We start from the raw sequence: 16044 nt of genomic DNA, 5'->3' as shown, positions 1-16044 counted from the left end.
ATTGGAAAGGTTACAGTTCAAAGTAAGCCATGGAAGCTGATCTGAATCAATAAAAAATAGATTTCAGCCCTATCTCTAATGTTTCTGCTCACCTGTGGGCTTAGGAACCACTAGCAGACATGCAGAGGTCCTCTCATCTTCAATTACAAATGCCACCATGCCTGTCTCCTCAGGTGTGGTCATAGTGAGGACCAGTCGGTGCTGGCGACCCTGGCATGTCATCTGGTTCATCTCGTTCCTCTGCAAACGGCTAGATCCAAGCCACCAGACACCTTCACTCACATCCGCATGGCTCAGCTCACACACAAACACTGCGTTCTCTCCTGCCGTCACTGTCACGTCTTGCAGCTCTGCAACAATCCGCACGCGCTCTGTGGAGGAAAAAGGAGCTAGATACAGCTGGCTTTTTAGAGCTGGAATCTGGTTTATTTACAATAGCTTAGCTGAAGACAGGCTATTGGTTCTTTTAATGCCACACTTGTAATATAAGGTAATTATTAATATATCATTAAATGAGGCAATGAAATTCCAGTATGCACCTACCCCTCACAATGAGCTTGGAGGTGGACTTCTTGCCTCTGGTGATACAGCAGTACTCTCCAGCATCCTCCAGAAGCAATTTTTGGATCTCCAGAGAGTGTGTGGGGCCATATTTCTTTAAAATACACCGTCCTCCTTCTTCCACCACAACATTGTCCTTCTTCCAAGTGACAGGGACTTTAGCACTGGATACTTCACAGGATAGCAGCACAGATTTCCCCTCCATTACCACTTGGTTCTCCAGTTCCTTCTCAAAGAACACGGATGCAGCCGCTGATAAGACAAAATATATAATATAGGAATATATAGGAAATATATTAAGAAATAGGAATCTAAAGTCAAAATAATATTTATCATTGAAACATTGGGATCACCTGCTTTAATTAAATTAGAGGTTTTAAAGTTTAGGATCCGGTAAACACACACAGGAAGTAAATGGATAACAAACTAAACACAGCAACAAAGGGTGCAATAAAGGGGGGAACAAAATGCAACGTAAGTTCTAAACTGGGGTAATTTGGTGTAAGAAATACAAAATGGGAGCATTTCAAATACCTCTCACATTCACTTCAGCCGTTGTCTTCTGCTCTCCAAAGACACAGCTGTACTGTCCAACATCCTCTGGCTGGATATTTTTGATGTGCATCTCAGCTATGTTTCCCTTCAGCATCATCCGATACCTCCCGCCATGATAGAGCTGGTCGTCCGCCTTCCACCACTGCACAGGCATCCCGGCCCTGGACAGTTCACAGTGAAGAGACACGTTGCCTCCCTCGGAGGCCTCCTGGTTCTTCAGACCCATCTTAAAGGTGAGAGGAATTGCTGTGGGTTTGGGATGGGAAAAAAAAATCAAAGCTCATGTTGTTTTGTGAGCAGATAAAACACTATTTTATATGCCTTGGAAACACAAATAATCTGAGGAATATATTAAATAAGCAAGAACAACAAGGGTCCAGCTACTTTGGTAGGGCAGTATTTTTTTGCTGAGATAATACTGACTTTTTACATCGCTGATTTAACTCTTATTGAATTGTAAACGCATAACATTAAAACCTGAATTAACGGAAATCAAAAAATTGCAAATTTACTTTATTTCCAAAAGGATTTAAACACATACAAACATGTTTGCATTTACAGCACACGCTTACGTGTAATGGTAACATTGGCTGTGGTCTTGACATCACCATAGACACAGCTGTAGACTCCACTGTCCTCCAGCTGTGCATTTTTCATGCTAAGCTCCATGATGCTGTTTCGAGTTTTAATCTGGTATTTGAAATTATTCTTCAGACGCTCCTCTCCTTTCCTCCACTCCACAGCAAGTCCAGGCTTAGATAACTCACAGCTCAATGTAACATTGTTCTCCTCCTCCACCTGCAAGTTCCTCAACTTCATCTTGAACATGACTGGAGGAGCTAGAAGCAAGTAGCGGGACCATTTGTGGTTTTCTTCATTGAAAAGGCTCACTTCATTTATGGCAGTTATTTGATTAATCATAATTAGATCTCGATCTTACCTTTGACGGTGAGATCAGCAGTTGATTGGCTGTCTTTGGTTTTGCAGGTGTATTTCCCAGCATCGCTCTCCTCCACGTTGTTGATGATCAGTTTTGTGAGACATCCCTCCTGTTTCATCTCATATTTGTATCCAGGTTTGAGGATGACTCTGCCTTTCCTCCAGTCCACCGGAGCCGCAGGTTTGGAGAGCTCACAGACGAAAACTCCACTGTCCCCTTCCTTCACTTCCAAATTCTCAACCTCCTGCTTAAATGTTACAGGGAGCGCTGAGGGAAAAAAAACACAACAAAACAAATTTGGCAGAATCCCAAATTTTGGACATGGAAATAATATGCCATTTCTCTCTGGCTGTGGTTAAGACACAAAATCACCAGGAGGAACAACGTGTTATTCTACGCATGGTGACGCATACCTCTTACTTTGATGTCAGCCGAAGTCATAACAGTGCCGACAAAACAGCAGTACTCCCCTGCATCTGTGAGGGTTACATTTCTAATCAGCATGTCAGCCACCCTGCCCTCTTGCTTCATCTGATATTTTCCTCCCTCCTTCAGAAGCTGAGCGTCTCTCCTCCACTCCACTGGGACCCCTGGCTTAGAAAGCTCACAGCGCAGCATCACGCTGCCCTCCTCCACAGCCTCCTGGTTCTTCAACTTCTGCTTGAAAGTCACTGGAATTGCTGGGGAGATTGAAAAGTAAAGAATAAGTTTCGAATGTTCTAATTACCAAAGTGTCATTATTGTTTCTGTTGGATAACGTATAATGCCTCTGACCGGTGATGATGATGGTGGCTGTAGTTTTTATGTCTTCACAAACGCAGCTATATGTGCCACTGTCCTCAGGCTGGCTTTTCCTGATGATGAGCTCCAGGGTGGAGCCATTCTGCTTCATCTCGTATTTCTCTCCACTGGTCAACACATTGTTTCCTTTCTTCCACTGCACAGGAGTGTCAGGTTTGGATAGCTCGCAGCAGAGCGTCGCCACAATGCCCTCCTGCACCTGGATATTTTTCAGTTCTTGAAGGAATTTGATGGGCCGTTCTACAGAGGACAAAATAATTTTTCTCTTTTTTGGTAATACTGTTTGGTCATGAGGTCTTTGAGTACTAGTAAAGCAATAAATTAAGTTTTCAATTGTGTTGACTTTGACTTTTTAAATTCCTTTGTGACTTACCAATTTAGGTAATTTTTTAAAACTTGCTCCTGATTCACCACCCTAGTGGATATGTTGGTTAACAATGTACAGTATGTTGAATGCAATACTCACCGTTCACCAGGATTCTAGCTGTCGTCCTCTGTTCTCCACACATACAGGTGTAATCTCCAGCGTCGTCCAGACTGAGGTCCGCAATCTTCATCTCCACCTGGAGGTCCTTCTTCCTCATCTGATACTTGTCTCCAATCATTAGCGGTTGACCTCCTCGCCTCCACTCAACCGACGGGGCAGGTTTGTCGAGCTCACAGTGCAGAACCACACTGTTGCCCTCCGTCACCTCCTGGTTGACTAGTGGCAGCTTGAAACTTGGTGGTACAGCTGTCAACAGCCGAGAACCAGAAAAAAAATATTGGAGTACAAGTGAAAACCTCCTGAAAAGCTTATAAAAGCAGCTACAAGGATTTATTATTAATGATCATATTAGTGTTTAGTCAATAAACTACCCAAACATTTTTTTAACAAAAGGATACAATCTGGATCACATTTTTCAAATTTACACAAAAATAGAAAAGAAAATAGCTCTACAAAAATCAGGAATCAAAAGTTTTGGTGAGAATTTTTGACCAGAGCTTGTCTCACCCTGGACGGTGAGCTCAGCAGTTGATTGGCTGTCTTTAGTCTGGCAGGTGTATTTCCCAGCATCACTTTCCTCTATGTTGTTTATAACCAGTTTGGTGAGACGTCCCTCCTGCTTCATCTCGTATTTCTCTCCAGGCTTCAGGACGACTCGGCCTTTCCTCCACTCCACTGGAGCTCCAGGTTTGGAGAGCTCACAGCAGAAGACGCCACTGTCCCCTTCCTTCGCCACCAGGCGCTGCATCTCTCGTTTGAATGTCACAGGAAGTGCTGTCGCAGGTATGACAGAGATGCTTTTATTTTCGTCACCCTGCTGTTTCTGCTTACTCAATGACTACGAAGGTTGTGACTTGAAACTCAAATTGTATGAGCCCAGGCAGACACCTCTTCAAGACTTTTCGGGCTTTCTCACTCACTTTAATTTAGTTGTTGCAATATGAGCAGAAGACACTGCCATATTTCTACAGCCTTGCAGAAATAATGAGACCCACACTTTGGAACCATGGGTATGTGATTCTGGTCCTTATGCCAAGTTTATGTCCTTTTGTTATTTAATGAGGTTTAAAAAACAACTGAAAAACTATTCTTTTTTCAAAGTTGCATTTGGTGATTGATGATATGGATAATATATCATATTTTCACATCTCATGATCACAATTTTATATGTCCTCATTGTGGGCTATACTAATGTTTTCTCATTGGTCTTTTCATGCTTCAAACTTACGTTTCACTTTGATCTCAGCTGTGGTTTTCTCATCGCCTGTGATGCAGCTGTACTTCCCTGCATCCTCCGGTTGGACACTGAGAATGGTCATTAGAGCCGTCTTCCCTTCTACCTTGATCTGATACTTTCCTCGAGACGTCTCCTCACAAAGCACCTGGCTCTCTTTCTGCCACTGCAGCAGGACTCCCTTCTTTGACAGCTCGCAGCGTAACGTCACACTGTTCCCTTCTTCAGCCTCCTGGCTCTTCAGGCTGACTTTGAACACAGCAGGAACGGCTGTTGAACCACACACAGACACTGTTTATATATGTAAAGCAGAACTTTGGCAATAATACTAAGACGGGTCTGTGAACAACTATGCAGCAGATTTAGATCAGATCACACACATTGAACATACCGATAACTTTAACCGTGGCCTTTGTCTTCTGCTCTCTGCACACACAGGTGTATACACCGCTGTCCTCTGGCGCAGCGTCTCTGATGGTCAACTCAATAGCAGTGCCCCTCTGCTTAATCTGGTACTTCTCTCCGTTCTCTAACGGGTCTCCTCCGAGCCTCCAATCCACTGGGACTCCAGATTTAGAGATCTCACAACACAATGTGATGTTGTGTCCTTCCTCAACTTGGAGGTTCTTCAGCTTTTGCTTGAAGGTGATGGGAACAGCTGAACGGCGACATTGAAGTGAGGTGATGGAAAAACAGGTTCATTTTAGCAGCTTGCTGAAACATTTACTATTATGTAGTTAATTTCTATCATACAATTTTGCACTGCCTAGTTAATATGACTTTATATCCCCCTTAACTAAACAGACAGAAATAATAGAACTTAATAAAACAGAATTAATAACCACCACCTACCATTTACAGTCAGAGTTGCAGTCGTCTCTATGTTTCCACAGATGCATGTGTAAATATCACTGTCCTCAGGTGTCACATCAGAGATCTTCAATTCAATCAGCGTGTCTCTCTGCCGCACATGATATTTCTCTGTGTTCCCGATGAGATCATCCCCCCTCTTCCTCCACTCCACAGCACGACCAGGTTTAGACAGTTCACAGCGAAAAGTCGCAGTGTTGCCCTCCTCGATCAGCACATTCCTCAGCTTCTGCTTGAATGTGACTGGGAGAGCTGAGGAGCCATGAATAACAATCAATTTACATGATAGATTATCTATAACTATAGACTTTATTTGTTAAAATTGACTCAAAGCCTATCAGCTTATCAGCGTATTGGTAAAGTACGTCGTACCAGTGATTTTGACTATGGCAGATGTCATCTGATCAGCACACACACAGCTGTAAACACCACTGTCCTCGGGCACCGGCTTCCAGATCAGAAGCTCCAACGTGGTCTCCCTTTTCCTGATCTGGTACTTGACCCCATTCTTCAACATTTCGTCTCCCTTCCTCCATTCTACTGTGACTCCAGGTTTGGACAGCTCACAGCGCAATATGACATTGTTGCCCTCCTCTGCTTGCATGTTCCTCAGTTGTTGTATGAATGAAATAGGGATAGCTGGAAAGCAACATGACACATTTTTAATATGAGCAAATCATTCAGACTCTGACAAACAGAACTGAAGTGATATTGTACCATGGCTGTAAAAACATTTCAAACACTAATGACAGAATAAAACTTCTGATCATGAAACTGCTTGACAAACAAATCAGTTTCAAGACAGACACAGGTCTGAGACAATTATTCCTGAGTGAAGATGTTGTCAAAGCTTAAAACTTTTGAGTGCTTGATAACGGAATTTCTTTTTTCATTTACTGGCTCCATTTGCTGCTGTTTCTTTCTGAATTAATCAATAACATTCCAAGTGAGTTCAATCTAAATTATCTTTAAAGCTGACTATCCATTAAATAATAAGAGTTATCACTTAAAAAAATAACATATATTTAAAAGTGTAATTTGTTGAATCTCTGACTCAGTGTACTCTAACATCCTTACTTCAAACAGTTTAAGCACTCAAGAAAATTAAATTGACTTGCAGATCATTTTCAACCAAAGTTTTGAGTAGGATTAGGAGTGGTAAAAGGTCTTACTGTGCACTTTGAGACTTGCCGATGTGCGGTGATCCCGGCACTGACAGGTATATTCTCCTGAGTCCTCAGGCTTCAGGGCTTTGATGGTCAGAGAGTTGATTGTCTTCCTCTGTTTCATCACGTACTTGTCTCCAGGCCTGATACCCTCAAATCCTTTCCTCCAGAGGAACTGAACCCCAGGCAAAGAGTACTCACAGGTCAGGGTCACAGTTTCTCCTTCATTGGCCTCCGCGGTTTTCAGAAGCTGGGTGAACTCTGCTGGGATGGCTAAAATCAGACAACAAAGAGGGGGATAATTATTACTCATTATACATATTTCTTTTCAAAAACCTTTGTGATTCAATGTTAATCACGTTAAACAATGAGAGTTTTGTAACAACAGGCCTTTACACTTCTATTCTTACCCTTTACGGTTACAACAGCTCTAGTTGTAACAGATCCGGCACTGCACTCGTACGCCCCAGCATCATTGTTGCAGACCTCACGAATTGTCAGTCGAGCCTCGCAGCCAGAACGGCTGGTAGAATATCTGGAGGAGCTCCACATCAGGCAGCCATCTTTGTACCAGAGGATGTGACATGGCTTGGAGGTCACACAGAACAAAACCAAACCACCTCCTTCAATAGCCTCACAGTCCTCCAGAGCTTTGATGATGGTGGGACGCCTCTCTGGGAACACAAAGAGATGGGAGCAAATCAAGGCCGAGTGAAACATGTCATAAAAGTACATGTTAAAACTCTTGACACGGAGCCTCACCTCTAACCAGCAGGGAGCCGTATGATCTTTTGTCCCCTGCTGCAAATGAAATGGTGCCAGTGTCTTTGCGGGCGAGCTGTTTGAATGTGAGGGTGTGGTAGCCTCCGGGCACCGTCTGGATCTCGTTGAGCTCATTGGTGTACAGCAGGGTCTCGTCCAGGTACCATTTGACCCCAATGAAGTCGCTGGGACAGATTCGACATCTGAATGTGACCGTGTCACCTTCTAGACACTCAACATCCTCTAGTTCATCCAGGATCACCACCCTCTGGCCTGAAGTGCAACATAGAGGGCATGGAAAAGTAGAATAATTCAAAAAAACATCATATACAGTATATACAGTTCAGGAAGCATCAAACAACATCCTCAGTATTATACTCAATAATAATAAAACTCACTGTATTGTTTAGCCTAGCAATTTAGACAACGGTACGAATATACTATTTGGCTGTCATGCATATTCAATATATTTTAGTTCCCATATCAGGAATCAATAGAAAAGAGGAATTCAAGAAGTTAATGGACAGTGAGACAATTAATTCTCAGGTCTGGCTGTAAAAGTTATTGCTACATTTACTTTGTGAATTGATAAACAATTTGGCCCAAGCTGACTTAACAGTATGGTCTCACCCTGCACGGTCAGCTGTGCCCGGCTCTTCATGGTACCGACATCGCATGTGTAAATATCCGTGTCCGATTTGTCCAGACAGGTGATGGTCAGGGAAAGCACCACACCTTTCTGCCTGATGACATACTTCCTACCAGACCTCAGCTCCAACATTCCCTTCAGCCAGATTACGCGCTTTGCCGGCCGCCTGGTCTCACACTCCAGGGTCACTTTAGCCTTTTCCTCTGCTCGCGCGTCCCTCAACTCCCTTGCAAATGTGTGCTGGAGCTCTAACAGGGATAGTAAAAGTCAAAAATTTTGTCAACCATCACAATTTGTACTGTAGTCACTAACCTACATTGCAAAATGGAACATTGGACACAGCACTGCAATGAAAAATACTACGATGTACTGTTAATTTGCTTTCAGAAGACATTTACCTTGAATACTCTCACCTACCTCTGACCTCCAGCTTGGCACGGGAGGCAATGCCTTCCGCCTCACAGCAGTACTCCCCAGAGTCTCTGATGGAGGTATTCTTGATCACCAGCCGTGCCAAGTTCTTCTCCACATTCATCTCATACTTGGAGCTTTGTCTGATTAGATGGCCATTTTTCAGCCAACGGATGGTGACCTCTGGTTTGGTGATTTCACAGCTCAGCTCGGCGTCCTCGCCTGGCACCGCCTTCACATTCAGCAGCTCCCTGAAGATATGTACTGGTTTCTCTAAAGGAAAGAAAAGGCATTCACTCACATTGACGATTTTTTTATAGATACAATTTTTCAAAGAAAAAATAAGAGACTGGTATCATTACATACATGAACTCATAAAACTGTTTAATAATTTCACCTAAGACAGACAGGTAATCACCTTTAACAAAGAGCATGGTCCTACAGCTGAGGTCTTTAATTGCGAAGACCACGTCTCCAGCGTCGGTAAGTATGGCCTCTCTGATGGTCATCTTATATGTGCGGCCATTGTTGATAACCTGGATGTGGCTGTCGGTGACCACCACCTGGCCATTGATTGTCCATGAAGGCTCATCATCGAGATCATGAGAGAGGAGACACTCAAGAGTGCAGCTTTCACCCTCCAGGACGGAGGTTGTCTTCATACGTTGGACAATGGTGATGTGCAAATCTGTGGACAAATGTAAGAACAAAGCAGATTCATTAGAGTAAATCTATTTTAGAGGTGAAGTTTAAATTGAACTGCACCTTGGTGTACCAGATCTCAAAGCTACAGCGAACGAATACAGAGAGAAAAACACTTGTCATCAACTTCTTTGAGACAATATGACATCCAAGTGCCTTTGTGTTAGTTTTAAGAAAAATGTCACCGTGACAGATTAACAGACTTAATGTGACCACTTGATTTTCAAGGTATAGAGCTCTTCCTAAAATTACCAAGAACATTTTCCCAACTACTCACCATGTACTGTAACTTTAGCCTTGGTCTGGCTGGTGCCCAGGTCACAGGTGTATTGTCCAGCGTCATCCTTGCTCAGTGAATGGATGATCAGCACCATGGACTTCCCAAACTGGAGTAATTCATGTTTATCATCAGCCGTCAGGACCATACCATCCTTTCTCCAAACAGGGGTCAGTGTCTCTTTGGATACTTCACACTGCAGACAGACGTCGCCTTGCTCTTCTCCTACTGCATCCTCCAGAGACCTCAGGAACACAGCTGGACGCTCTGGAAACAAAAGGGCAGCACAGTATCATTAATGGTGCCCGTATATTTCTCAGAAACGTTTATTTTTTAAAAACATCAATCATACACTTCAATTATTTCCATGGCTGACCTTTGACCCTCAAGATTGTAGTCTCAGAGAGAAGGCCTGCTTTGAACGTGACCCTGCTCTCCTGCGGCTGCAACTTCTTGATTGTGAGACTGTGCATTGTTCCCATGTGCTGGATCCTGTTGATGGCGCTGGAATAGACGCGGATATTGTTGAGGAGCCACTCCACGTTGGCGACCACATAGTTGAGCTCACATGAGAAAGTGGCGACGCCGTCCTCCTCAATTTCCACTGGCTCAAGGTGTTTGACCAACTTGATTGTTCGCACTGCGACACAAAGACAATGAATATCTGAAAATACTGAATATCTGATACATCACAGTGCAGTTTTCCATAAACCATGTTAAACCTTCCACTTACCTTCCACTTTAATATGTGCTGTGGTCTGTGAACCTCCAGCCATGCAGTGGTACTGTCCTGCATCCATTCCTGTCAAGCCATGAATGGTCAGCTCTGCTCGTTTCCCCTCCCGCTTCATGCTGTACTTGTTTGAGGTCTTCAGAGCAGTACGACCCTTGAACCACCGCACCACCCTGGGAGAAGGGGCAAACTGACAGCTCAGGGTCACAGAGCTGTTCTCTTTCGTATCCAGATCGTCCAAGTGACGAACAACCTGAAGAGGTCGCTCTACAAGGGAAAAGGTAAAGAGAAATTTTAACATCCAATCACTCTTTCCACGCTCCACGGATCACACTCATGATACAGCACACCTTAGCACTGAGTCTGAGACACTCACCTTTCACAGTAAGTTGAGCAGTGGAGCGACTCTTGCCAGCTACAAAGAGCACAGGGCCGGACATGGCGCTGTCTGTGGAGGTGAGACAGAGACTGTGGAGGGTGCCATCCCTGTCGATGTTCACCGCTGCACACGGCTCCAGCACATCGCCATTAAGGGTCCATCTCGGAGGCCTCCCTGACTTCAGATTGGTCTCCACCTGGAACAGGGCTGGCTCAGGCTCCATCACTTCCACTGAGCTCATCCCCCGCACTATGCTGATCGCCTGCTCTGCATGTACAGCCATAATATATATTACCACTACTGACACGAATACTTATATTACAATCACTTGAGATCATATAATTTGCACAAGTGTATCAACTATTTTGTTCTTTTCAAGTGTCTTGTGTATCTGATAGGCATCGAGCCTGATACAGAAACTATTGTTAAAGTGTGGCTACATGAATGCAAAACATAGAGTCAACCATTCACTTAACATTGTGACTGCTATGATTGCTGTTAGAGCAAGCATCTCACCCTCCACCAGAAGTTGACATGAGGTTTCGTCATCTCCTGCATCACAAGTGTAGGTGTCCTCATCTGAGGAGCAGACGTCATCGATGGTCAGCTGCCTGTAGACATCTTGGCTGATTAGCTGGTACTTCTTGCTGGGCAGGAGCTCCTTCCTGTTCTTGTACCACCTGACCTGAGCATTAGGCCGTGACACCTGGCACTCCAGCAGACCCCGGTGGTGATACATGGCTATCTTGACTCTCAGAGGGCGCACTATTTGGACTGCGAGCTCTGAAGAAGGGAAGAACCGGCTGTAAACCTTAAATGACTGAATAGAGTTGGACAGCATTTCTTCCATAAATGTGTGTGGTGTTGGTGACATGAACGTCTGGTGGCTCACCTTTAACTGTGAGAGTTGCATAGGATGACACACGCTCTGCGGTGAATCTGATCTCTCCAGCATGCTTTGGCCTGACTGACTCAAAGAACAGGGTGTGGGTTTTACCTGCAAACAGATCAGTGCAAAATGTTAAATGATTTATCACAGCTTCTTGACAAAGGTGAGTGTGTGAAACACTCAGGAGTATTTATTCATGTGGTTGGTCACTTGCCCTGGTGTCTGATCTTGATGTTGTCGCCATGTCGTACCCTGCAGTCATCTCTGTACCAACGACCAGCCACATCCACCTGGTTGACCTCACACATGAAATTCACGGGTTGACGCTCAATTGTGTCAACATCCTCCAGCTTCTTCACTATCTGGATGTCCCGAGCTGGCAAAAGAAAATCCAAAATCCTTACAATAAACCCAGTAAAAGCAATTCGAACAGGATTTTGTGCATCTACTTGTCTGATCTCTTTGGTAAACCCATAATGGCTTGTCTTTGCAAGTGTTAAAGTTGTGGTTGTTCATTTATATAGGTGATGAGGCTCCAATGTACAGTAGCTGTTCAAAACTATGGAAAGTGTTAAAACAAGATAAATTCTACAGCAGTGCTGGCAGTTCTGTGAGACTGTTTTAAGGCAAAGCAGTGTTTTAAACTACACTCTTGGGGGTAGATGACAAGCTAGGAGAGCTATTACAATTTAGCCTCTGGGAATCAGGAATGTCTGATTCCCAGAGGCCAAGGATGGATGGATTTACATTAATCCATCCATCCATCCATCCATCCATCCAATAGTAGTAATAATGGAAATACTTCCAAAAAGAATAATAATGTCAACTTGCTGATGGGACAAGAATAATCTAGGAAGCCAGGGTATCACCAAAGTCATTAGGATTTAATATCTTTAATACTGTGTACCATGTATGTTATGCCACCTCTGAGGTAAACTCTCCGTGAGACATTACAGAAAATGTCTCTGACATTTATAATTGTACATTAACAAACAAATCCTTACTGATGTCATCATCAACATGATCATTTAAATGTTTAGGCCTTGGACAGGTCTTTGACCTGGACTTGACCTGACATATTCATGGTCTTAGACACATGGACACAGAGCTAAATACAGTGGCCATGGAAGTAGCTCAGTCCGTTGTGTTACCTTACCTCTGACACTGAGTCGGGCCGAGGTCTCAATGCCATTGGCCTGAAAAGAGAACAGGCCTGCGTCCACCAGAGCCGCTCTGTTCAGTACGAGGGAGTGTTTCTTCCCATGTGTGCTGATGCGACAGTTGGGCTTAGACTTGAGTTGCATCCCATCCCTGCTCCACACTCCCTCGATGAAGGCCAGGTTGAGGGTGACCTCGAAGGAGCAGCTCTCGCACTCAGACACCTCCACATCCTCCAAGCCCTTCACCACCTGCAGCCGGTTCTCTGTCAAACAAAGACACACGCACACAACATCAGCGATTTAAAAGCTTCTAACTCACATTGCATGGACCACACTGAAAGATAAAGATGAGCATGGGAAGAGAACTTACTTGCAGCTGCCACAATTCCTCCAGGTATGTTGTCTCCCATGTCGCCTGCTTCTCTGTGATTATGGAACCTTCACTTTTTATGGCAAAAATCACACATGGCCTGGAACTATAAATATGATTTAACAAAAATACACATCAGTTAATGTCACTAGCTAAAAAGATAACTCATTAATTGTCTTACCTTTAATATAAAGAATATTTAGTCCTGCTATCAGCTTTAACCAACTTATTCACACTTATTGACATTCAGCTTTTATCAGGTAAACTGTGCAGATATAGTTCAGTACTTAACCTGTTGCAGTGAATATCCTGTATTTGTTTTGGGCACAGCTATGTTTTATATGCCCCACAAATGCATCTCAAGCTTATAATGATATAAACCAACACTTCCAAAAAGGCATCGCAGACCTATCAAAATGGAAACACATGCTCTCGTATGGTTGATCCCTGTGATAGCATGCCAGTCCGCCTCACTAATGTCGAGCAGAGGAATCTCTGTCACTTCACTCGACTGAGCTCAGCACCACCAATATAGAATCAGCTGTGATGCCACCTCTGTCAGGCTCAAAAAAATGGGGAAGCTTTAAAAAACAAACAAGAGGCCAAATGAGAATTGCCTGATGGATATGATATTTTCAGATCAGAAACACGTTTCAGAGGCTGAAGTGTGGGGTCCTTCCATCTCATTAACCTTCCAGCTAAAGGTCTATTGTGTTATGAAGTCTCATATCATTTTCAAGATGCAATGTAAGATAAATAAATACAATGAAATAAAAAAAAACACCTTTACAAAACTACATAAAACTTCATTTAATATCATATCCAATGGGGAATCATTTGGTGTTATTAAAATATGCACACAAACAAAAGAGATGATGATTTGATACACTGCGTAAACTAAATGAGAACATACCAGATCACTCGAAAGTATATACCTACCTTCATCTAGACAGGTGTTATCTGGAAAGAAAGTTTCCTTGCACCGATGATGACACCTTCACCTGAAACAACAGCTGGGTAAAACATCCATGGCAACAGATCTGTGCAGGTCTTCACTTGTTTATCACAAAGCCTTTAAGATTAACAACAATTGATTAGCCAAAGGAGAACATACCCAGGTTTGTGAACTGCATCCCAGTCCCCAAAGCAGACGACCAATAGCGCTTTCTCTCTCTCTCTTTTTCTTTTCGCTGTGATGGAGCGTAGTGCTGAACAGCTGACATATCTCTTCCCACATACTAACCTCCAAAATAGCCTTCTGTCAGTATGAGGGCAAAGATAGCTTTGGCTTTAATGGTGTGAGGCAACTCATAACCAGCATCAATGGAACCACCAAAAACAATCAAAAGTACACAGTGGGCTTAGTGTGTTTGATGGTTTTCCTGTGTGCATGAGTGAGTGAGACGCAAGTCCAAATTACTTGAAAGCATCTCAGCCAGTGAAAGTTGGAAGTTATCTCTTCATGTAGCACGACGATGTAGGTGGATGGACATGAATCTGTTGTTTTACACACTTATATACACACACACACACACACACACACACACACACACACACACACACACAATCTAAAATCATCCACCAAAATCATCGGTCCAGACAGAGGTCAAAGGACAGGCGTAGCGCTATCTACATAGTACAGTATATGATTGATGCAGTTTAATACTGTACTGTGAAGCATATTTGTCAGTGCCCTAACCCTCAGGTTACAGTGATCAAGGTCTATGTATCTCCACAGGGACTTTCCATCACAGCTTAAGTTGAAAGTTCATAAAAATTAAAGAAATTAAAGAGACATACATACACATATGAAATGGATACAGTAACACTGTGGGTGACTACTGTTTGCAACCAAAAATCCCCAAACTCTAGAACAGGGGTTCAAAGGATATCAGACTGAAAACGCACACAAAAACCACAGCAGCCATGCATTGCAAATCCAATTGTCTATTTCACCTACAGAACTAGTTAATGCTAATCAAACTCTCCTCCTCCTTCTCCAGGATGTGTGCGGTTAGATTTGCAACTTTGACAAATTATACGACGTCTCACTTTGTGGGGTTCCCTCACCCAGCCATCCACACAACACAAAGCCAGCACTGCCCAGCATTGTGCTCACCTCAGTTTGACAGACAGCTGCATGTGTCACTGAACACTACTAAGTCCAGTGAAACTCTATCGACAGGATAATCTCTGTGCAGTCCTGATGGGGCACACAAAACAACTTGTCGTCACTGAGGGGAATGTTGACCCACAGAAGCAAACCAGTCTCCCTTTTCAAGTCACCAATTGCCCATTTTATATAAATCTTTTAACAATTTTCTCTGACATTTGAGAGGGACGGATTAAAGGTTAAGGTCAACTTTTAGTTATGTATTCCCAACAGATCATTTTGTATTCTATCGGATTAAAATCGGTGGTATTTTATGGCTTTTTGATACTGATTTTAAATTCAATCTTTTCTTCTGAGGAATAATCAAGAAGAAATGGCCTCGAATCATGTCCCTGGTCACTGAAGATGGCTAGAAGATCAACTTTACATCTTTAAATGTGGGCCTTCACGTGTGCAGCATCTTATTGATGGTGCGCATGACCTAAAAATAGAGTAATGTTAAAGGAACCAAGGCAATGTGAGGATGTGTGGAGTGAATTTAGAACTCGACAAAACAGCTGACAGTCCACCTAAGCCTCTGGATTTGTGTTTGGAAACACCCCCCCCCCCGTGTCACATGTCATCTGGTCCAGCCACTCTACATCTGACATTATGACTTCTGTCATACTGACAGAATATAAGAATGTTCATAACACATTATTTGTATATCAAATCACTAACAAGGCACCTACAGTCTTCATGTAATACTGAGCCCAGACTGTGAATCCCACCACCAAAAAAACACTTCATCCAGGTGATGTGTGAGAGACCATCATGGTAATGTGTCATTCCTGTCAGCAATATTCCTATAGTGCTCTTACCCAAGTGTCACAGCCAGGCCGCTGTAGCCGTACAGTAAAACAAATGCCCTTGGCTGAAGCAAATCAGACAATCTTGGCATGTCTAATTACCGCTTGGCCCGGCATCTGATAACTATAGCAATAGG

At 43.4% G+C, this 16044-nt stretch overlaps 1 protein-coding gene across 2 annotated transcripts in view; it reads right to left on the bottom strand.

Moving 5' to 3' along the window:
- The window catches only part of obscna (obscurin, cytoskeletal calmodulin and titin-interacting RhoGEF a), a 38481-nt gene extending 24360 nt beyond the window's left edge, over positions 1–14121 (bottom strand). Inside the window, exons 1-30 of one of the 2 annotated variants that reach the window (XM_035647984.2) lie at positions 14061–14121; positions 13886–13947; positions 12947–13052; positions 12573–12839; positions 11631–11792; positions 11420–11524; positions 11044–11310; positions 10525–10794; positions 10149–10415; positions 9792–10055; positions 9416–9682; positions 8855–9124; positions 8443–8709; positions 8007–8273; positions 7377–7649; positions 7025–7288; positions 6621–6887; positions 5821–6087; positions 5431–5700; positions 4970–5236; positions 4573–4848; positions 3852–4118; positions 3324–3590; positions 2831–3097; positions 2470–2736; positions 2057–2323; positions 1689–1955; positions 1096–1362; positions 544–813; positions 93–371 (exon numbers count right to left, since the gene is read on the bottom strand). In XM_035647984.2, coding sequence (XP_035503877.2) covers positions 93–371; positions 544–813; positions 1096–1362; positions 1689–1955; positions 2057–2323; positions 2470–2736; positions 2831–3097; positions 3324–3590; positions 3852–4118; positions 4573–4848; positions 4970–5236; positions 5431–5700; positions 5821–6087; positions 6621–6887; positions 7025–7288; positions 7377–7649; positions 8007–8273; positions 8443–8709; positions 8855–9124; positions 9416–9682; positions 9792–10055; positions 10149–10415; positions 10525–10794; positions 11044–11310; positions 11420–11524; positions 11631–11792; positions 12573–12839; positions 12947–12986 — 7015 coding nt within the window. In that variant the 5' untranslated portion in view covers positions 12987–13052; positions 13886–13947; positions 14061–14121. Of the gene's footprint in view, positions 1–92; positions 372–543; positions 814–1095; positions 1363–1688; positions 1956–2056; positions 2324–2469; positions 2737–2830; positions 3098–3323; positions 3591–3851; positions 4119–4572; positions 4849–4969; positions 5237–5430; positions 5701–5820; positions 6088–6620; positions 6888–7024; positions 7289–7376; positions 7650–8006; positions 8274–8442; positions 8710–8854; positions 9125–9415; positions 9683–9791; positions 10056–10148; positions 10416–10524; positions 10795–11043; positions 11311–11419; positions 11525–11630; positions 11793–12572; positions 12840–12946; positions 13053–13885; positions 13948–14060 lie in introns of those variants that run through there. The other variant, XM_035647990.2, reaches the window with a different exon arrangement.
- Between the last annotated feature and the right edge of the window lie 1923 nt (positions 14122–16044).

The sequence above is a fragment of the Scophthalmus maximus genome, chromosome 13 (assembly GCF_022379125.1).
Source record: "Scophthalmus maximus strain ysfricsl-2021 chromosome 13, ASM2237912v1, whole genome shotgun sequence".
Taxonomy (NCBI): domain Eukaryota; kingdom Metazoa; phylum Chordata; class Actinopteri; order Pleuronectiformes; family Scophthalmidae; genus Scophthalmus; species Scophthalmus maximus.
Note: the sequence above shows the minus strand (reverse complement) of the source record. Positions and strands in the feature narration are given on the sequence as shown.